General features: G+C 46.7%; 1 protein-coding gene across 1 annotated transcript in view; it reads left to right on the forward strand.

The window, feature by feature from the left end:
- Nucleotides 1-23,054, forward strand: part of B4GALNT4 (beta-1,4-N-acetyl-galactosaminyltransferase 4) — a 577,155-nt gene that overhangs the window by 328,190 nt on the left and 225,911 nt on the right. Inside the window, exon 5 of the mRNA XM_030202455.1 lies at nucleotides 9,997-10,038. Within this exon, the coding sequence (XP_030058315.1) occupies nucleotides 9,997-10,038 (42 nt within the window). The remainder of the gene's footprint in view (nucleotides 1-9,996; nucleotides 10,039-23,054) is intronic.

Consider the following 23,054-nt stretch of genomic DNA (forward strand, 5'->3'; position numbering starts at 1 on the left):
AATTTTGCAGCCACATTTTGCATCGACTGCAATCTTTTTCTTACCAATGTAGTGCAGCCACCTTATATATTACATTGCAGTAATCAATTTGTAACAAAATGACAGATTGCACCAGCAACCTGAAATTGATGAATTTGCCTTAATTTTGTAAGAACACTGAAGCCTTTTTGACTACTATTTGGCAGTGATTTTCCGTGGTCTGATGTCTATCCACTAAAACTCCTAATATTCTCAACTCTGTATCTATTTTCAGGGATGCGCCATTTAGGTTCAGCTGTATGTCTGAGATATCAATGTTGGGCTTTGTAACAATTAGGTCCTGAAACATAAAAAATAGATGTCCGATTCTCCTCAAGAAATATCATGCGAAAAGAAGGAACACCCAACAAACTAGAAGCTGCCGATCATTGCTAATCTACACATGTAAATGCTGTGATGTACAAGTATAAATGTTTCTAAAATGGCTTCATAATGTATCAGGATTTTCAGAAGGCATTTGACGAAGTCCTTCATGAGAGGCTTATCATAAAATTAAAGAGTCATGGTATAAGAAAGGAGTGGGCAACTTGCAGTCCATGGGCCGAATGCGTCCCACCATTGAATTTTATTTAGCCCCCAAGACCATGAGGTGTATGGAGAAAATGTCATTAACCAGATGTTTGTTGATTTTAAATACTATATTTCACAAATATTTTCAGAATAGCCACTCTAGCAGTTTATTTCTATTATTTTTAGTTAAATATCTATCTATCACAGAAAGTTTATGGAGCTTTTTCCGGTTCCGGCATTATGTAACGTTGCGGCCTGCAACAAATAGTACTGACATGCATTATGACCCTCTGTGTATAAAGGTTACCCTCCCTTGATAGAGGAGGCAATGTTCTATTTTAAAAGTGGAGAGATGTGGTAGCCGTGTTAGTCCATTTTTTAAAGGTAATCAATAGATGTCTCACTTATATATACTGTCATCTACCAAGATTTGCTTATTTCCTATCTGACGAAGAAGGGCAACCTTCGAAAGCTAATCAAGAAATGTACTAAGTTATGTCCAATAAAAAAGGTATCATCTTATTTTCTTTTTCATGTTTTATTTTGTTTTATTTCTATTGATTACTATTATAAAAGAAAATTTCAAAGGGATAGCTGAAACCAGTTTATTGAGGCATGAACTTTTGAGGATCAGAGTACATTTTGACAGATGCATGTCCTTTTCTGGATTAATAACTGGCTATAAGAGAGAAAACAACCACTCATGCTCCGCCCAGACTCTACCTGCCTGCAGAGTACATGGTACATATTTAAAGGATATCATTCAGCTGGCTTATCATCATTTATATGTGTGTGTATTCATACATATATGCATATAAATGATTAGAAACCAGTATTTCTACATGTAGTTGCTGCCTAAATTGTGGCCCTTTAGAATGACCCTTGATATCATTGGCAGTGGAATGGGATGGGTCATTAAGGTCATAGCCTGACTTGCCCAACACAACACCAGAAACTAGAGAACTTGGGGGCAGGGCCAGAGATTGGTTTGTTTGGTCCCTTCAACCAAAATGGTATTCCACTGTCTCAGCATTATATGAACAATGGCTCTGAACTATATCATCGAAGGGTTCAGGTGGTGTTTTCAACCACTGAAATATATGTATTTTGGTTGCTTTTTTGAAAGTTCAGTAGATGAATTAGTCTGCTATCGAGATACACATGGGGGAAGTCACTGCTGGCTCTGGGATTGGTAGCATGGAATGTTGCTACTATTTGGGTTTATGCCAGGTACTTGTGACCTGAATTGGCCACTGCTAGAAGAAGGTTAATGGTCTAGACAGAGCTGAACTCGAAATCCGGCTGAAAAACGAGTCTACCCAAGACCACCGACTTTTGACTTAATCCAGGACCGAGTTGACAGCGGGGATCACCTGAAAATAAGATTTGAATAGTGTGAATACACCCAAATAATTCCAGGTGACTCCAGATCGTGTCATTCCGCTGATCATCTTCAACCTCCCACCATACTAGGTCCAACTTGGCCTAGCTCAACCCTCACTAGCCGATTTCCTCCCTGACATTGCCGACCAAGCAGCGGGGGCCATTTGCCCCGCAGCAGTCCATGAGTGATCGAAACGCCATCTGCCTACCTTATTGTGCCACTGCCTGGACGCCCAGCCTCGCCTTACACCTTCGCTTGGAGGGTGGGGGAGGGCCTTATCAAATGGCAAGCGTCGATGGAGTTGATGTAAGACCTACTTGCGGGAGCTCCATTCCCAACAGTCAGCATCTAGCTGCTGAGTCCGAGCCTAGCCAGATTGGTGCCGTGACCGCGGAACCGCAGGATCACGAGACGTCGCTGTCTCTGGCAACTGATTGATGGCGATTGCTGATAGCTGACTGATTGATAACAACTTGGAATTAAGAAAGATAGAAATCTTCTCTCCACAAGTAACGCACGTGACGCGCCGAGAACCAGCCCTACTGCCCAACTAAATCTGGGCAGCGAACATCGAGATAGTCTAGTGTAGAGCTCATAAACCTGGAAGGAGCCACAGACTTGACCCTAGCTTGCCCAATTTGAACCTGAGCAGTTGGGATTGTGAGAGTTGTTAGCTCAAAGAGACAGCCTGCACTCTCCATTTCAGCCTGCTCCCTCTGCCCCAGCCTGCTCCCTCTGCTCCAGCCTGTTTCATCCGTTCCAGCCTGCTTCGTCTGCTCCAGCCTGCATCATCCATTCCTGCGTCATCCGTTTCAGCCTGCTCCATCTGTTCCAGCCTGCACCCTCTGTTCCAGCCTGCTCCATCTGCCCCAGCCTGCAGCTTAAAATCCAATCCTGCAACCTCTACTGACTCAACTCTGTTTGTGACTGTTAGCTAACTGTCTAGCTACCTGTCTACTATTGTTGGCTATTCTACTACTGCATATACATTACCCTGAATTGTATTATCTTGTATTATTGGCTATTACCTCTAATGCCTATACTATCCCCCTCCTAATCACTCTGAGCCTATCTGAACCTAATTCCTATACCATCCCCCTCCTAATCTCTCTGAGCCTATCTGCACCTCCACCCCCTTCAGCTTATTCTGAGCATTTCTGTACCATAATCTGCAATCCTTATGGCTCCTGTACACTTGCTCTTCTTGGTACTATCCCTTCCCAATCTGTTCCTCCTCATAAAATCACTTCCCACCATAGGAATACATTGTCTTCCCTCTGTATTCATCACCTCTCTATCCCTCTCCTCACCATCTCTTTTTTCCACCCCCTTCTTCACAGCTCTCAACATTCAACACTTCCTTCCTTCCATTCACCCCTTGCCATTTTACCTGAATACATCTCGCCTTCGTCGCTGTCGTCATATCTCTCCTACTCTCCTCCGTACTCTCTTACTCCTTCTCCTGCTCTCTGCTGGTGACATTAATCCCAATCCTGGTCCCCCACATCAGCCCTCATCCTATTCGTGCAGGCCTTACCGTGATACCTCCAATCTTATTTCTATTCCTCTCCACCCCCCTTTTTCTGTGCCCTTCTCTTGTGCTCTATGGAACGCCCATTGTGTCTGCAACAAACTCTCCTACATCCATGATCTCTTCATCTCTCATACCATTCATCTGCTTGCTCTAATTGAAACCTGGATTTACTGTGAAGACTCTGCTTCAGTTGCGGCCGTATGTCATGGAGGTTATCTTTTTTCCCATACTCCTCGCTCAGTTGGCCGTGGAGGTGGAGTCAGGCTACTACTTTCACCCTCCTGTAAATTTCAACCCATTCTTCCACCTCAGTCTCACTGTTTTTCTTCCTTCAAAGTTCACTCGATCCGTCTATTCGCTCCTCTACCTCTCTGGGTAGCAGTCATTTATCGACCCCCTGCTAAATCCCCCTCTTCCTTTCTCACTGACTTTGACGCCTGGCTCTCCTTCTTTCTTGAACCTTCATCTCCTTCCCTCATTCTTGGGGATTTTAACTTTCATGTTAATGACCCCTCTAACTCTTATACTTCTCAATTTCTTGCCTTAACATCCTCCTTCAATCTTCAACTGTGCTCCACCGCCCCTACTCACCAGAATGGCCATTGTCTTGATCTTGTATTCTTCTCCAACTGCTCACCTTCCAATTTCCTTGCCTCAACTCTTCCCCTATCTGACCATCATCTTTTAACTTTCACACTTAGACACCCTCCTCCTCAGTCCCGTCCTATTCTAACCAACACGTTTAGGAATCTACAGGCTATCAACCCTTCTACCCTGTCCTCCAGTATCTCTAATCTTTTCTCTGTTGCTATATCAACCAAGTCCGTCAATGAGGCTGTCTCTTCCTATAATACTATTCTGTCATCTACTCTGGACACTCTCACTCCTCCCATGTCTTGTCCTGTAAAACGTACCAAACCCCAGCCTTGGATGACCCCTACTATCCGCTACCTATGCTCTTGTGCCCGCTTTGCTGAACGCCTTTGGCTTAAATCTCGTGCCCATGCTGACTTCATACACTTCAAATTCTTACTGACCTCCTTCCAATCTGCTCTCCAACTTGCCAAACAGGATTATTATATCCAATTGATTAACTCTTTTGGTTCGAACCCTCGACGTCTCTTTGCCATGCTAAACTCTCTCCTCAGTGCCTTCTCCTCCAACTCCCCCTTCACTTTCTTCCCAGACTTTGGCTGATTACTTTCATGATAAGGTTCACAAGATTAAACTTGAATTCGCAACCAGCTCTACTCCACCCCCTCTTCCCTTAGTCCACTCTCTCAACCCTCTTTCCCCTGCCTTCTTTTCTTCCTTTTCCGAAATCACTGAAGAAGAAACTTTACTTCTTCTTTCATCCTCAAAACTAACCACCTGCCCCACTGACCCTATCCCCACTCATCTACTCAACACTATCTCTTCTGCTGCCACCCCTTTCATCTGTCATATCCTCAATCTGTCACTTTCCACTGCGATTGTTCCTGATGCCTTCAAACGTGCCTTAGTCACACCACTCCTCAAAAAACCTCTGGATCCTACCTCTCCTTCCAACTATCACCCCATCTCCCTCCTCCCTTTCTTATCCAAGATACTAGAACGTGCTGTCCTCCATCGCTGCCTCGACTTTCTTTCTTCTCAAGCTATTCTTGATCCACTCCAATCTGGCTTTCGCCCCCTTCATTCAACTGAAACTGCACTTGCTAAAGTCTCCAATGATCTATTCCTGGCTAAATCCAAAGGGCTCTACTCTATCCTCATCCTTCTCGATCTTTCTGCTGCTTTTGACACTGTTGATCACAGCCTACTCCTTGGCACGCTGTCCTCACTTGGATTTCAGAACTCTGCTCTTTCCTGGTTATCTTCTTATCTCTCTCAGCGTACTTTTAGTGTTTACTCTGGTGGATCCTACTCTTCCTCTATCCTGCTCTCACTGGGTGTACCTCAAGGATCTGTCCTAGGACCTCTCCTTTTCTCCATCTATACTTCCTCCCTTGGTGCTCTGATCTCAGCCCACCGTTTTCAATATCACTTTTACGCTGATGACTCCCAGATCTACCTCTCCACACCAGAAATCTCAGTCGAAATCCAGGCCAAAGTATCAGCCTGCCTGTCTGACATTGCTGCCTGGATGTCTCAGCGCCATCTGAAACTAAACATGACCAAGACTAAGCTTCTCATCTTTCCACCTAAACCAACCTCTCCTCCTCCCCCATTCTCTATTTCTGTGGATAACACTCTCATCCTTCCTGTCTCATCAGCTCGTAACCTTGGGGTCATCTTCGACTCCTCCCTCTCCTTCTCTGCACATATTCAGCAGACTGCTAAAACCTGTCATTTCTTTCTCTATATTATCAGCAAAATTCGCCCTCTCCTTTCTGAGCACGCTACCAGAACCCTCATCCACACTCTCACTACCTCTCGCTTGGACTACTGCAACTTGCTTCTCATCGGTCTTCCATTCAGCCATCTCTCTCCTCTTCAATCTGTTCAAAATTCTGCTGCACGATTAATATTTCGCCAAAGTCGCTATGCCCATATCAGCCCTCTTCTGAAGTCACTTCACTGGCTCCATATCCGTTTCCGTATACAGTTCAAGCTCCTCTTATTAACCTATAAGTGCATTCACTCTGCTGCCCCTCACTACCTCTCCACCCTCATCTCTCCCTACACTCCTTCCCAGGAACTCCGTTCACGAGGCAAATCTATCCTAATTGCTCCCTTCTTCTCCATCGCTAACTCCAGACTCCGTTCCTTTTATCTTGCCGCACCTTATGCCTGGAATAGACTCCCTGAGCCATTACCTCAAGCTCCACCCCTGGCCGCCTTCAAATCTGGGCTAAAGGCCTACCTGTTTGATGCTGCTTTTAATTCCTAACTTGTCACTTGCTCGTAACCTTTATCTTGTCTTCCTCTCTTCAATAGTCCTATCTGTCTGTCCTACCCTTATCCCTTATTTGTCCTGTCTGTCTGTCCTGATTTAGATTGTAAGCTCTTTTGAGCAGGGACTGTCTTTTCTTCATGTTAAATTGTGAAGCGCTGTGTACGACTGGTAGCGCTATAGAAATGATTTGTAGTAGTAGTAGTAGTAGATGTCTCTGAGCAGCTCTTCAAAGACTTCAGCTGAATTTGCAGGGAAACAAACTGAGCTCAAGGTCAGTTCTGAGCCAATGCTCCGTTTTGCTGATAAGCCAAAAGGTAAAATATCTTCAGGCTCCAGAGTCCAGGAACCTGGCGTTTTTCTTCCTTGTCCATTATTGATTTTGCACAGTGATGATTGCTACTGTTAAGGGGGATGAGTTCAATATGAGTATCAACTGGAGAAACTGTTTCCTATGACCTCTAAGAGCCAATGTACTTTATATCTTCTTTTCTGCTCTAGTGCTCGACTTAATTGAATGTTAAAAATAAATGCATATCTTCAGTCCTATAAGTTTCTCATAGTCACATTCAATGAACAGGAGGATTTCCTGAACTTATTATATAAATGTTACTTTTTTTTTCCCTACTGCAGGACAGATTTAAGTCATCATTTAAATCACTAGTCAGGGTAAAACAGATTCATTTAAATCATGTTTTGAATCACTAGCCAGGAAGATTTAGCAGCAATATACCATACTTTTGCATATATAACCCATGGTTTTTACACAATTTTACATTTAGAACAGGATAGGTACGGAGTATACAAAGGTGCGGGTAATACAAGTACTTACATTCCCAGACAATAAACTGTGAGATGCGAATTCAGTAATAAAATGTATATCTTTTTATTTAACCAATAGCAAAAGACAACATTTACAAATCAATTTCACCAACCATTTTCACAAATCAAAAAGTAAATTCACTGATTAATTTCTTGGGCATCATCTTCCTCTTCATCACCAGAAGTAAAGACTTCAAACTCAGTGTCTGCATCAGTGTTGACAAAATGTTCTGCGGTGAATGCTTCAGCTTCGTCATCCCCCATTTCACATTCTTCATTATCACTGGATTGTGAATATGGAAAGTTGTCATTCTCAAGTAAGCTTGCCTTTTGAAAGCCATGGATAATGGTAGTTGGCTTCACAGCATTCCAAACAGTCTCTGCCCAGCAGCAAACGTCCGCATATGTTGTGCGCCGTTGTCTACCGGAAGGAGTAAATGAATGAGTTCTTTCTCTCTTCCATTTAATGCCGCTGTTTTTGGCGATGTCCAATGGTTGTGGTTGTGGCCCTAACTGACAAATCATTTCTACACATAAATTTGTGAGTATTAACTCCTCCAGTAAAACTGGTATTTTCATCTTGATGGCAAGCGCTTTGGCCTTTTGTTTGATGCTGATAGTTGAGATCACCCTGCAACTTTCTCTTTGCGATAGTGTCCATTGTTTCAAATATGCCTCTAGTTGAGGCCACTTGGCAGACCTTCTGCGACGAGCATGCTTCCTTAGGTTGAGTTTATTCAAGGTTTCTTCTTGGCAGCGCCATTTGAGAACAGACTTCTCATCCACTGAGAACAAGCATCCAGCTTCTCTGTTTCTATGTTCTTTTGCATACTTTATCACTGGTAACATAAAATCAGACATATATGACTTCCTTTTCGGCATAGTTAAGGTAGACCTTATGTTTAATTGTTGCCTTATAAAGCCAATTCCGCGTCAGCTGATGTCTTATAGCCTTGCTTTTTGTAACACGTGCATATCTATGTTCTGCATATATAACCCGTGTGCTATATAAGGGTGTGAGGGTATACACAAACTTGCATACAAAAAGGCCAATTTAATTTGAGCTATACATGGATATAGGGTATATGCATGAAAATATGGTAAATGAAATTGTAAAGAGAATATCTGCCTGTTTTAATTACATTAAAAATGATCTCCCCCTTCCCTCCAATATTCAGTCCACAGTGGTTACATTTTTGATAGTGGTGAGCACTGGGGGCAGAATTAGGCCCTGGTTATTCACTGCTGACACCTATCTGGGTATTCAATCAATAAACTGAGGTAAAGTGAAAAAATAAATTCTAGTGGAATGAGAATAAAACATGTGAAACAATCCTGCAGATAAATAACAAATCAATTAAATCACTATATATCACCTATGTACTACTACTACTACTACTTAACATTTCTAGAGTTTTAATAATATTTTGAGTGTGTTCATAATAATGAAAGGATCATCACGGATCTGAGTGATCTGTGCATCTATTCAGATGTTTAATCATTGCACACTTGGGGATCCTTTTACTAAGCCGCGGTAAAAAGTGGCCTGTGCTAGTTTTGGTGCGCACTGGGCCACTTTTTACCATGTCAGGATAAAGGTCCTTTTTTAAATGGGGCAATAAATGGCCGTGCACCAATAATAAAAATCACGCAACTATTTACTGCCTGAGTCCTTACCGCCACCTATTTAGTAGGTGGTAAAGGCTTGCGCACTAACCCTGCAGTAGTCAGGCAGCGTGCAGCAATGTGGCCGCACTGCCAAATACCGTCAGGATCACCCCCCATGGTAGAAAATAGAAAATTATTTTCTACAGCAGGAAAGTGCGCGTTCCAACTTTGGAACTACCACTGGGCTCCCACACTATCCTTTTGGTAGGGCAGATTTGTCGTGCTACCCATATGTTAGCCCTGCCATGCCTTTGCAAAAGGGCTCCTTGATATTAGTACTGTCACCAATATGTGTATGATTCATATGTATAAACAAGAAGCAAAAGTGAAATAAATCAAAAAATCCAACAACAAAGTTAATATTGAAATGAACTTTTCTTCTGTTGCTATGATATCCAAAACTATTAACTATTCAAAACTATTTAAGTTATCTAGAGATTGGAGCGGTTTGACTACATTTAGCCACTGCATGCTGTTCATGTTTCACTTTGCTTCTGTTTATTTGTGATTTATACAATTCTACTGACCTGTACATTGCATGACTGCTCTTATTTCGGCTAGCAGGATGTTTGTATGTATCTCTGTTACTGGGATATGTTAGGTAATTATTCCATATATGTTTGGGATACTGTTAAATAGGAAGTTATTAAGTTTTACTAATATTCTTTAATACTGGTTCAAAGAGAAGAAGAGGGGAGGTGAGTATATATGGTTAGTTGACATGTTAGGGGTGCTAACGGACATTACCTCATTTCTGATTCGGTCACAATATGGTGTGACTGGATATGGGGGAAGGGGAGGGGGATATTTGCTCAAAAAATGGACAGAGGGTGGTGATTATCTGTGGGCCATATATAAAATTTATTTCTAAATGTGGAAAAAGAGAGCAGAATCAGTAGTGGCCTTTAAGTTATATTGTTATTAGTAGTTGGGCAAATGAGGTAAGGTATAAAGTGTGATGTGCAACATGGCAGTTGATGCTAATGCTTAGCATGAGATTTATGTATTAGGTCATGTTTTTAGTTGTAGATAAATTAGATTGAAATTTGCTCTGCCTGTACTCTGTGTGCATGTTTATTGTGCCTTACGTCTTGTTCTTTTCTTTCGCAGATAGAAGGACAAAACCTTCATGGAAACAGTGCAAAGGGATCTGGGAGACCACAGAAACTAAACCTGACAAGGACTGTTCTTCCATGGGATGAGAAGGTAAAACATTCTGGTAAATATATATAATGGGGGCAACTTTGTACCTGTGGACCAGGAAGCTAATTTTCTAAATTTCTAGACTCCCTTCTCTTCCAGCAGCGCCACCTCGAAAATGGGATGCACTGGAAGGGGCTTCACACCATATAAGGAACTCCCTATTGTTAGTAATATGTAATTTATCTTTAAAATCAAGCATGATACTGGAAGATAGGAGAGTGGCCAATGTAATGCCGATTTTTGAAAAAGGTTCCAGAGGAGATCTGAGAAATTATAGACCGGTGAGCCTGACATCAGTGCTGGGCAAAATGGTAGACTATTATAAAGAACATAATTACAGAGCATATTCAAAAGCATGGATTAATGAGACAAAGCCAACATGGATTTAGTGAAGGGAAATCTTGCCTCACCAATCTATTACATTTCTTTGAAAGGGTGAGCAAACATGTGAATAAAGGTGAGCCAGTCGATATTGTGTATCTGGATTTTCAAAAGGTGCTTGACAAAGTACCTCAAGAAAGACTCCGGAAGAAATTGGAGAGTCATGGGATAGGAGGTAGTGTCCTGGTTAAAGGATAGAAAACTGAGAGTAGGGTTAAATGGTCAGTATTCTCAATGGAGAAGGGTAGATAGTGGGGTTCCCCAGGGGTCTGTGCTGGGACCGCTGCTTTTTAACATATTTATAAATGATCTGGAGATGGGAGTAACTAGTGCGGTAATTAAATCTGCTGACGATACAAAGTTATTCAAAGTTGTTAAATTGCAAGAGGATTGGGAAAAACTACAAGAGGACCCTACGAGACTGGGAGACTGGCCTGCTTATTTTCGAACGAGAAGGCCGGCCATCTTCCGACACAAATCGGGAGATGGCCGGCCATCTCCTAAATCTGGCCAAATCGTTATTATCGAAAGCTGATTTTGGCCGGCTTCAACTGCTTTCCGTCGCAGAGCCAGCCAAACTTCAAGGGGGTGTATCGGCAGGGTACAGAAGGCGGGACGGGGGCGTGGTTACGAGATGGCTGGCTTCGCCCAATAATGGAAAAAAGAAAGCCAGCCTAACGAGCATTTGGCCGACTTTACTTGGTCCCTTTTTGTTAAGCCTCAAAAAGGTGCCCCAACTGACCAGATAGCCACTGGAGGGAATCAGGGATGACCTCCCCTGACTCCCCCAGTGGTCACCAACCCCCTTGCCACCCAAAAAAAAATATTAAAAAACATTTTTTGCCAGCCTCAAATGTCATACCCAGCTCCATGACAGCAGTATGCAGGTCCCTGGAGCAGTTTTTAGTGGGTGCAGTGCACTTCAGGCAGGCGGACCCAGGCCCATCCCCCCCCCCTACCTGTTACACTTGTGGTGGCAAATGGGAGCCTTCCAACCCACCCCCCCCAAAACCCACTGTACCCACATGTAGGTGCCCCCCTTCATCCCTAAGGGCTATGTTAGTGGTGTACAGTTGTAGGTAGTGGGTTTTGGGGGGATTTGGGGGGCTCAGCACGCAAGATAAAGAAGGTACGCACCTGGGAGCAATTTTTGAAGTACACTGCAGTGCCCCCTAGGGTGCCCGGTTGGTGTCTTGGCATGTGAGGGGGACCAGTGCACTACAAATGCTGGCTCCTCCCATGACCAAATGCCTTTGATTTGGCTGGGTTTGAGATGGCCGCCATTAGTTTCCATTATTGCTGAAAATCAATGCCGGCCATCTCTAAAGCCGGCCCAAATGTTGAGATTTTGCCGGCTCCAACCATATTATCGAAACGAAAGATGGCTGGCCATCTTGTTTCGATAATATGGTCTTGGCGCCGCTTTACGGGGCAAGCCTTGAAGATGGCCGCCCTTATAGATGGCCGGCCCCGTTCGATTATGCCCCTCCACGTTATCTAAATGGTAGATGACATTTAATTTGAGCAAGTGCAAAGTGATGCATGTGGGAAAGAGGAATCCAAATTATAGCTACGTAATGCAAGGTTTCACATTAGGAGTCACTGACCAAGAAGGGGATCTAGACGTCATCGTTGATGATACTTTGAAACCCTCTGCTCAGTGTGCTGCGGTGTCTTAGAAAGCAAATAGAATATTAGGTAGTATTAGGAAAGGAATGGAAAACAAAAATAAGGATGTTATAATGTCTTTGTATCACTCCATGGTGCAATTGCACTCGAATATTGTGTTCAATTCTGGTCACTGCATCTCAAAAAAGATGTGGAGGTGCATAATCGAAAGGGACACCCAAGTTTTGTTGAGGACGTCCTCGCAAAACGTCCAGATGGAGGGGCGGGGAAGCCCGTATTATCGATACAAGATGGACATCCATCTTTCATTTCAATAATACGGTCAGGGACGCCCGAATCTTGAAATTTAGGTCGTCCTTAGAGATGGTCGTCCCTAGACTTGGTCGTTTCTGATTTTCGGCCATAATGGAAACCAAGTCGCCCATCTCAGAAACGACCAAATGCAAGCCCTTGGGTCATGGGAGGAGCCAGCATTTGTAGTGCACTGGTCCCCCTGACATGCCAGGACACCAACCGGGCACCCTAGTGGGCATTGCAGTGGACTTCATAAAATGCTCCCAGGAACATAGCTCCCTTACCTTGTCTGCTGAGCCCCCCAACCCCCCTAAAACCCACTATCCACAACTGTACACCACTACCATAGCCCTTATGGGTGAAGGGGGGCACCTAGATGTGGGTACAGTGGGTTTGTGGTGGGTTTTGGAGGGCTCGCTGTTTCCTCCACAAACGTAACAAGTAGGGAGGGGGATGAGCCTGGGTCTGCCTGCCTGAAGTGCATTGCACCCACTAAAACTGCTCCAGGTACCTGCATACTGCTGTGATGGACCTGAGTATGACATCTGAGGCTGGCAAAAAATATTTTTAAAAATGTTTTTTGAGGGTGGAAGGGGGTTAGTGACCACTGAGGGAGTAAGGGGAGGTCATCCCCGATTCTCTCCTGTGCTCATCTGGTCATTTCAGTCACATTTTTGTGCCTTGGTCATAAGAAAAATAGGACAAGGTAAAGTCGTCCAAGTGATCATCAGGGACACCCTTTTTTTTCCATTGTGGGTCGAGGACGTCCATGTGTTAGGCATGCCCAAGTCCTGCCTTTGCTACGCCTCCGAAACACCCCCTTGAAATTTGGCCGTCCCTGTGACGGAAAGCAGTTGGGGACGTCCAAAATCAGCTTTCGATTATACCGATTTGGACAACCCTGGGAGAAGGACGCCCATTTTCCGATTTGTGTCGAAAGATGGGCTTCCTTCTCTTTCGAAAATGAGCCTGATAGTGGAATTAGAAAAGGCACAGAGAAGGGCAACGAAAATGATAAAGAGGGTGGGACGACTTTTCTATGAAGAAAGGCTAAAGCGGCTAGGTCTCTTCAGTTTGGAGAAAAGACGACTGAGAGGAGATATGATAGAGGTCTATAAAATAATGAGTGGAGTGGAACGGGTAGATGTGAATTGCTCTTTTACTTTTTCCAAAAATACTAGGATTAGGGGGCACACAATGAAGCTACAAACTAGTAAATTTAGAATGAATCAGAGAATATTTCTTCACTCAACGTGTAATTAAACTCTGGAATTCATTGCCAGAGAATGTAGTAAAAGCAGTTAGCTTAGCAGGGTTTAAAAAAGGTTTAGATGACTTCCTAAAACAAAAGTCCATAGACCATTTTTAAAATGGACTTGGGGAAAATCCACTGTTTATTTCTAGGATAAGCAGCATAAAATGTATTGTACTGATTTGGGATCTTGCCAGGTACTTGTGACCTGGATTGGCCACTGTTGGAAACAGGATGCTGGGCTTGAAGGACCTTCAGTCTGTCCCAGTATGGCAATACTTATGTACTTAATAATGAGAACCTAGTAACACAATAAATGACCACAGATAAAGACCGACATGGTCCATCTAGTCTACCCAACAAAGTGTCCAGAGGTGTACATGCCAGTCTGTGCAGGTTACACTCCTTCATGATGAAATACAGACAAAGCAATTTGAAATTCTAGCCACATAATATTTGATACAGTCTTGGAAGAGTGGTTTTATAATTTTGGTGGTAGCATAGTGATATTCATTGTCAATACTTGATCAAACCAACAATCCAATAACATTGCAAACTGATAACATTCTACTGCCTGTCAACTTTAAGTTGTCTTCCCTACCCCTCTGAGATCCACTCGTAGCATGTAATATGAATGTGATGTAAAATATGCATACTTGTTTTTGATCTGTCCTTTCATTCTTGGAACACAGACCCTAGAAGTCTGTCCGGCACTGGCCTTACTTTCTAACTTCTGGAGTTGGCATTGAAGCTCACTCAGCCCAACCTGATCTGTCTTTCCATAATCGGCACCCAGACCTCTCTTTTTGGCTCTGGAGCGCAGAATCTCTTTCTCTTAGACAGGAGAGCGCTTGCTATCATATCTTCCATGCAAGTTCCTTTGTAGAGATCTCTTTCAGTGGGGCTCTGTATTCCTCAGAACAAAAATAAGAAGACAGGAGAACACAACCGCAGTACAGAAACATAGCTCTGCTATAAAAAATATTTAATATATAATGTGATTGGCTTAAATCTCCCAAATTTAATTCAGAACTCAAAGGAATATATAAATACATATAAGAAAAAGAGGGGCAAAATGGAAAGATCGTCCAAGTACGAATTAGGGCGTTCTTACGATAACGTCCAAAAATAGACCTGTATAATGGAAAATAGTGTGGGCGTTTTTCGATAATCGATTATCCCTGTAAGAAAACAATCAAATGACGAGCGCATAAGCGTGACTAAATTGGGCGCCCTAAGATGGTCGATTATTGCAGGTGCAAATGACCAAATCACGTGGTGTGTAAAATAATGTACAAAGGTGTATCGCAAGTACAGTACATGTTGTTCAGGCCATCCGGGTACGGAAATATATGAGGAACGCATATATGTGTCAACTACAGACATATCATGCTGCTCCACCCATACTTTCATCATATGTGCCCATCTGAATGTCCGGATCTGCATGCACTGTACACCTACTGAACATGCAGTAAATGCATATTGTGTATATGTGAAAAGGGTCGGGTGGGGTGCGTCATACTCATCTATATAAGGCACGTTTCACACTCCTGCAGGCATGTGCACGTCAAAGACGTCTATGCTTACGAGGGCGTCCACGTGCTGATAGGGGCCATATATGGAATGGTCATCCATATATGGAGCTGTGCATGAAACGACGTCCCTCACGCAAGGTCGTCTATATAAGGCACTTCTTTTCCAACACGTGGAAAAATGGCACAACGGCGAGAGCCGAATTTCAGAGAGGAGGAGAGTTTGCTCCTCGTCAGGCTGTGCCTAAGGCACCGCCACACCCTCTTCATACAGCACCACCACCTGCCCCCCAGGCTGCAGGCCATGCGAGCCTGGTCCCGCATCCGGGAAAGGTTACAGAGGTAAGGTTATGGCCCAACCCCCCTCCCCTCCTGTACCTACACATATAACAGCTCCGTCATCAATGTTACCAGCAGTAACTGGAGTGTCCATGCAAGGATCATGAGTAATATAGGAATATGCACAATCACTAATAATTGGTATGTTATTTAAACGACCACCATTCCCACATCCCTACAAGAATGTATTTCGTTAGGTTAGTATCGTGACTATGCTATTAGTGTTATGTGAAAATATCGTTAGTTATGTGAAGGCCACATTTTCCAACCCCTCTTTGCAGCCAGTGGGTTACAACGCCTCCGAATAGTGGAAGCATGAGACCAATGAAACCTATACCATACTTTATAACATGGTCATGATAACACATATAAAGTAGTTTAACAAGCATACATTATAATGTATACAAACGGTATTGTCTGGCCTCATGCCCACCTCTCTGGCATCATCTGCATAGGAACCAACTCGGTGGCTGCTGTGGGTGCTTCACCACCCCACCCCCAATATCAAATATGTATGGAGGGAGGGGTCATCTCCACTGGGGGTTCCACCCCCCAAAATGGTAAAAAGGTGGCTCCTATGATTTACTACCAATGGAGGTGCCCCCCCCCCAACACTGTAGACCCTCTCTCTCTGGTATGTGAATAGCAAATGAATGTGTGCAGAGGACAAAAAGGACCAACACCCCTGACCCCTGCTCTACAAACTTATATCTTACAGACGCTTTGGAGTCCACCGGGACCTCGAGTCCCTAAGGAGGCGGTTCCGCCGGGTGAGGCGGGAGAGGCCCGACCTCATCCGGGCGGTGCGAAGGCACCTCAGGGCTCGCCGTAAGTATTCAAAAACAGGACACCTGTACACATTACTACATACATTTCATGAATAAAGCAAATGTGTTGTACAATATCATTTCCCATGTGCCTAATAGCCACCTAGTAATACCATATCTGTCCCAGATCAAGGATGCAGGTTGCAGGGGTTCTCCCATGAGCGTGCTTGCAACGTCCGACCATCCCCCCGAGATGAATGAGATGATATGCCCCACTTTACTATTCCCCTTATTGTGGTGGCTGATTACTGTGTCCTGGTACAGCTGCCTGAGGCCCTACTTTTACTGCATGTTATGGCCTAAATCACATAAAAGAATTGTGCTCAACACCCTTCCCACTGCCCCCCCCCCCCCCCAATAACTCCTACAACAACTGCCCATCAACCCCTCGTTGCATCTCACAATGCAAACATGCTGGTCAGCAATGAATTTGGTATGGCCACATGTCCTGCGTGGTGTGTGTCAGAGGAGGGTCCAGGGTTCTGTTTCATGTCATCTGATGCAGCTCATTCCCCATGGGCATAGGCTACGCCTTACCACACCCTGCCCCATCCCCTGCCTCACGCCACCCAGCTACTGCACTATGCAAGCCATGGTGTATGCACTGATCTCAATCACACTCCTTTTACATACACAGGGCTCCACCAGCAGGAAGCTGAGCGGCAGGATGAGGAGGGCCACCACCTCCAGGAGGAGGAGGAGGAGGAGGAGCAGGAGGAGGAGGAGGAGCAGGAGGAACAGGAGGAGGAGGAGGAGCAGGAGGAGCAGGAGAAGGGGCACATGGAGGAGGAGGAGGAGCAGCAGCCAGGCCAGGAGGCGGGCCACCAGGAAGAAGAGGAGGAGGAGGACTCGGTGGAGGGAGTCCTGATCATAGATGAGGATCTCTCCCCACCTGCAGCTGCATATCAGGCCTCTCCCTCCCCACCTGCAGCGCCATCGCCTGGCCCACCTCCATCCCCTGGGCCAGCTTCTGTGTCCCCTGGCCCACCTCCATCCCCTGGCCCATCTTCCGTGTCCCCTGGCCCACCTCCAGCCTTTGGCCCGGCTACTGTAGTGCGCCTCCTGCAGCAGCTGGTAGATGGCCAGCAGCAACTTATAGTTGGCCAGCAGCAACTTATAGTTGGCCAGCAGCAACTTATAGTTGGCCAGCAACAGCTGCTGCAGGAGGTGACAGCCCTACGGCAGGGCAATGAGCAGCTCCAGGGCCCACTAAGGGTACTGCTGGGGCTGCTCATTGCCCTGCTACAGAGGGCCTTACTAAGAGGGCGTGGCCGCCCTTAATTTAAATAGGGGGGGCCTGTTGGAGTTGTGTGTGTGGGGGGAGGGAGGGAGGGAAATGTTGGGGTTGTGTGTGTGGGGGGAGGGAAATGTTGGGGTTGTGTGTGTGGGGGGAGGGAGGGAATTGTTGGGGTTGTGTGTGTGGGGGGAGGGAAATGTTGGGGTTGTGTGTGTGGGGGGAGGGAAATGTTGGGGGTTCTGTGGGGGGTGGGGGAGGGAATTGTTGGGGTGTGTGGGGAGTTGTGGGGGGGAGGAGGGCATTGTTGGGGCTTATTTTGTAGGGGTGGGGGTGGGGGGGAAATAAATGTTTCTGTTATAATATAACTATCAGGGTGTGTGTGTGTGTTTGTCTCCCTTGTGCATTACATATCACCAAATGGTGCTGTTGAGTTGAGAGGAAGGAGGCAGCAATATGCATAGCATTAAATGTGCTGTGTGAATGAGAAGGTGATGTATGTCTGAGAATGTTGGCCATACAGAACGCCACCTGTTCATTCCAACCTGCATGGCCATATGTGCAGGGGGGTTGGGCCGGGGAGGCTGGATGGATATTTGTGTTCATGAATAAAAATGGCCAGCCAGCATCTCTCTCTCCCTTCCTCCCTCCCCTCCACCATACTGACCCACAATACAGAGTGCCATCAATAAGAGATTAATAGTGTACCACGTGTGATCTGCCAGGTACACACTTCCACATAACTCCAGGTACTGCTGAGGAGCAAAAGGGAAACAATGGGAAACCCAATAGATGGATGGTTACTTCATCACAGTTGCAATGTAATACTTGTGTTAGGGAAGGGCACAAATAAAAATGGTGCTCATTATTTGCACGTGTGATCACACTTTCTCCAGTAGTCGATCAAGGTGTGTTACATTCAAGTATTCTGGGTTTGTGTCAAACTTTGTCCCTGAACTGACTTGCCTTAGGTGGGATTTGAACCAGCAACCTTATGATTATAAGGCTGGTGCTCTAACCACTAGGCCACAGCAGCCACCAGGCTTTAGCCACCACCAGTTACTTTGGGTTGGTACCTGTACACACACCCCTTTCCCTCACCACCACGTCATAGGCCTCAGTGGCACTACCTGTAGCCACCTCGATCATTTTGTCCAGGCTACCGATTAAAAACAATGTAATGTGCATGTTCCCTACCCTACTACCTATGGAGCAATTTAGGAAGGTGTTCCATAATGTGCTATACACATCCATTGCATTAATCATTCTCCCCTCCCCCGCCTATGGACCTTGAGAATGGGTGGCCACTTCATAAATGGGGACTGGGGTACACCACATAAACAAGGAAGATGGAAGCTACCGGGAACCAATACAGCACCTCCAACAGCTGGCCCACACCACTGAGAACCTGCCAACCCCACAGTACAGTGCACAGGAACCTGGTGAAAAGAGAGCTACCTAACATCTGACTCCAGACTACATACATACAGTGAATGCACACTCCTTGACTATGAGCACAAAGAGAAGAGGTGGCAGACAAATGAGAGCTTACCATGAACGTCTGTTTCAAGACTGTGTAGTGCGCCTTTTATCTTCTGGAACATTAGCTGCACATCTCCCTGATTGAAATGACCCTCACCGAGGGGTGTTTGATTTGGGCCGACTGTACTAAATTGTTCGCCCCCACACACTGCCTGCTACAACTAGGCAGAGAGAATGGGAGAAAGAAAGGGAGCATCAGGGGATGTGGAAGACAGGAAACGGAAGGCGTGGTGGCTGAGGGCCAACAATAATTCCCCCCCCCCCCCCTAAATACACAGGTGTACCCAAGCATACTTAGCTAAACACATACCTTCATATAAGTGAGGGTAAAACCCTGTAACTGATTATTACGAACATCGGGCAAGGTCTAAGTGCAGGAAATGGCAGGTAAAATGGCAATGAAGAAAGGGAAGGCAGGTGGAGACGCCCATACTTATCTACTCATAATCGAAACCATGTGTTCCTAATCGCTATCTGAGCTGGGCACGCTTAGCAATTATGTGTATAATTGAAAAAGTAGCGCCCAAATCAGAAACGCCTATTCCCCCGTCTCAATGGGCGTTCTTGGCGCCTATATAAACGCCCACTCCGTATTTTCGAAAACCCCATTGGTACAATGCCACCACGCATGCCGCCGACCCGGAAGGGTAATTTTCTCGAGGCAGAGGTGGAGCTCCTGGTGCAAGAAATTGTACAGCGGCACCGGAGTCTGTTTGCTCCCACAGGGCAGAGGCTGGCAGCAACAGTAAAGCAGCGGGAATGGGAGGCAGTACGGGACAGCCTGAATGCTGTCTTCCATGCTGGGAGAGACATGGAGGACTGCAAGAGGAAGTGGCGGAAGCTGAGGAGGGATGTTCGGAGGAAGGCGGGGGCCAATCCCCCAGGCAATGACACTGCCAACCTTACACCCATGGAGCTGATGGTGTACTCCCTCCTACCCCAGGAGGGCATCCACGGGATTGGCTCCATGGACACCTCGGGCCAGGCTGAGGACTCAGGTAGGTGTTTCATTATGCAGTTGGGGTATCTGTTGTGCTGCAGTACACTTGTGTTATAGAAGTTGGGGTCAGGGGGAGGGAGGTGAGGAGTGGGGGGCAGGAGGAGGGAGGGAGATAGGTGGGTGGGGGGGGGGGGAGTATCTCTGGCTGTCTTTATGTATATTAACAGGCCACCTTTATGATGCTGTTGTGACCTGGTAACCCCTACTCACTAGCTGTCTACTCTTACTCCCTATCCCTACCGTTGTCATTGGGTTTCCTCTTACTTGTCCTGTGTGCCCATATTTATAGAATTAATTGTAAGCTCTATTTGAGTAGTGGTAGTGGTCATGTGTGTTATAGGAGCAAGCAGACAGGGTGGGTGCTGTGTGTGTGTGTGAGCACCCCCAATATTGAGGAAAGATCATGTAGCTGTGCAGGGAGGAGTGTTGGTCACTGGGCTTAGCACCCCCAATACTACTTTCCAGTTGGCTCCTATGGGTGTGTGTAGGTTACTACTGTGGCAGAACTCTGGGGGCCGTCCTTCCCTACTACTCCCTCCTATTTTCCCATTACCAAACTGTGCCTAGTTCCTCCTGTGACCTCTGTGCTCTACTGAGTGTGGGCCACATGCATTCAACTGAAGGAGCCTGTAATGGGGGTCATAAAGCAGTTCTATGCAGTTTAGCAAGTCAGTAGTAACACAACACATGCTGCAATGTTGTTCAATTTAACAATTATACAACTAACAGCTTGAGCACAACGTTGTGAGTGGTGTCCTTCTCTTGGCTGCTCATCCACCACCTCTACCCAGCTGCCTGCGGGCCTCTCTCTTTCGTACCCATGTCAATTCCATTCCTCCTCACCATCTCTTTGCTGGGTCATCAGGTTGGGGGACATACCAATGTATATGAATGCTGAAAGACAAAAGTGGGTTATTTGCACCAACACTATTCCTCACTCTTGTGCTATACAGGTGAAGACTCAGAGGAGGCTGGCCCTAGTGGCCTGCAAGGCCAACGCCCTACACCATCCGTCCAGCCTCAACCTCCACAGCCTGCAGCACCAGCAGTCCAGCCTCCACCACCTGCACCAGCTGTGCATCCTCCGCGTCCACCACCACCTGCACCAGCTGTCCAGCCTCTACCACCTGCACCAGCTGTGCATCCTCCGCGTCCACCACCACCTGCACCAGCTGTCCAGCCTCTACCACCACCAGCTGTCCAGCCTCTGCCACCACCACCACCACCTGCACCAACTGTCCAGCCTCTGCCACCACCACCACCACCACCTGCACCAGCAGAGGCCGCACCTCCAGCACCGGAGGACTTTGTTGAGGAGGAGGAGGGCCCAGCTCCCCGCCAGAGGCCATCTGGCCAAAGGAGGCAACTCCTGCGGCTGGCCACGGAGCTACTCCGCCACAACGTGCGCTTGGAGGAGTACCGCCAGCAGAAACTGGAGCTGCAGCGCCAAGCACTGGAGGCACAGCAGCGAGCACACCAGGAACTCCTCCAGGCGCACCGTGAAGGCCACCAGGAGGTGCTCCAGCAACTGAGACGGCTGGAGCAGAGCATCCAACACCTGCGCCCTCAGGGCACCGTGCCTACTCCAGCCCCCGTGCTGCTGGAGCAGCCCCTGCCATCAACATCCTCCTCCACTGACCACCAGCAACCACCAGCTAAGAGGTGGGCATTGCGCTCCTCAGCCTCCGCACCCACTCCTGCAGCACCCGCGAAATCTGCTCCCATTCTGGGTCCTGTGGCCAGACCACTAGAAGCAAGAAGGTGGCCCGATTTCCACGGTGCAGCCGAAGCCGCAGGCTGCCGTGGGGATAGGGAGGAGGACACTGGGAGCAGCAGCTCAGAAGAGACTTCCCATGCAGCACCAGCTGCAAAGGAAGGGCGTGGGAGGGGTAGGAGGGGACGGGGGAAGGGAAGGGGAAAATGATGGGACATGCTGTAGGGTGAGGGTTGGTGGGAGGGGGGTGGGTGTGGGAGGGGGGTGGTGGTGGTGGTGGTGGTGGGGTTGACCAAACACATATGCACTGTATGTACAAAATAAATGTTCACTTACATTCACCTAAAACTTGTTTCAATGAGTCTTTGTCTTGCTCTTACGCCAAGCTGGTAGGCATTGAGCTCTGCTCTGTGGGCTGGGGGTGGAGGGGGCTCCTCTTCCAGCTCATCTGGGGCCTCTTCTGGTGGTGGCTGTGGCTCCTCTGGGAGAGGCTGTCCTCTGCGCTGGGCCAAATTGTGTAACATACAGCACGCCACAAAGATCTTGGCCACCTTTTCTGGACTGTAGAGCAGCTCTCCTCCAGACCGGTCCAGACAGCGGAAGCGGTTTTTCAATAAACCAAAGGTGCGCTCAATGATCCCCCGGGTGCTGCGATGTTTCCTGTTGTAGGTTTCTTCTGGCCCTGGTTGTGGGTGGATCAGGGGGGTCATAAGCCATGTCCTCTGCGGGTAGCCTCGGTCACCTTTGCAGAAAAGCAGAATGAGATAGATGAGTGTGTATCGCTTGGAGCAGGTACAGGGGGGGCGGGGGGATTTGGATAGTGGGTTGTGGTGGAGGAAGCCAGGGCGGAGGGTTGCCCAGTGGAGGAGGTCTAGTATGGGTGGTACATGCATGTTGCACTTACCTAGTAGCCATCCACCAATGAACTCCCCTCGCTCGAACCTGCGGAAGATGCCCGAGTGCTGTAGGATGTAGGCATCGTGGCTGGAGCCGGGGTACCTGGCACACACGTCTAATATCTCCCCCTGGGCATCACATACAACTTGCATGTTCATAGAATGAAATGCCTTCCTATTTCTGTAGGTGGCTTCGTGTGCCCGGGGGGGTCTGAGGGCTACGTGTGTGCAGTCTATCACACCGATGACCGAGGGGAATCTAGCAACAGCATAGAAGGCGGCCATGTTGTTGTGCAGGGCCTGGGGGGTGGTGGGGAAAGTGATGTAGTGTGAGGTGTGAGTCATGAAGGCATCCAGGAACTGGGTGAGACAGTGTGAA

This window comes from Microcaecilia unicolor, chromosome 4 (assembly GCF_901765095.1).
Source record: "Microcaecilia unicolor chromosome 4, aMicUni1.1, whole genome shotgun sequence".
Classification (NCBI taxonomy): domain Eukaryota; kingdom Metazoa; phylum Chordata; class Amphibia; order Gymnophiona; family Siphonopidae; genus Microcaecilia; species Microcaecilia unicolor.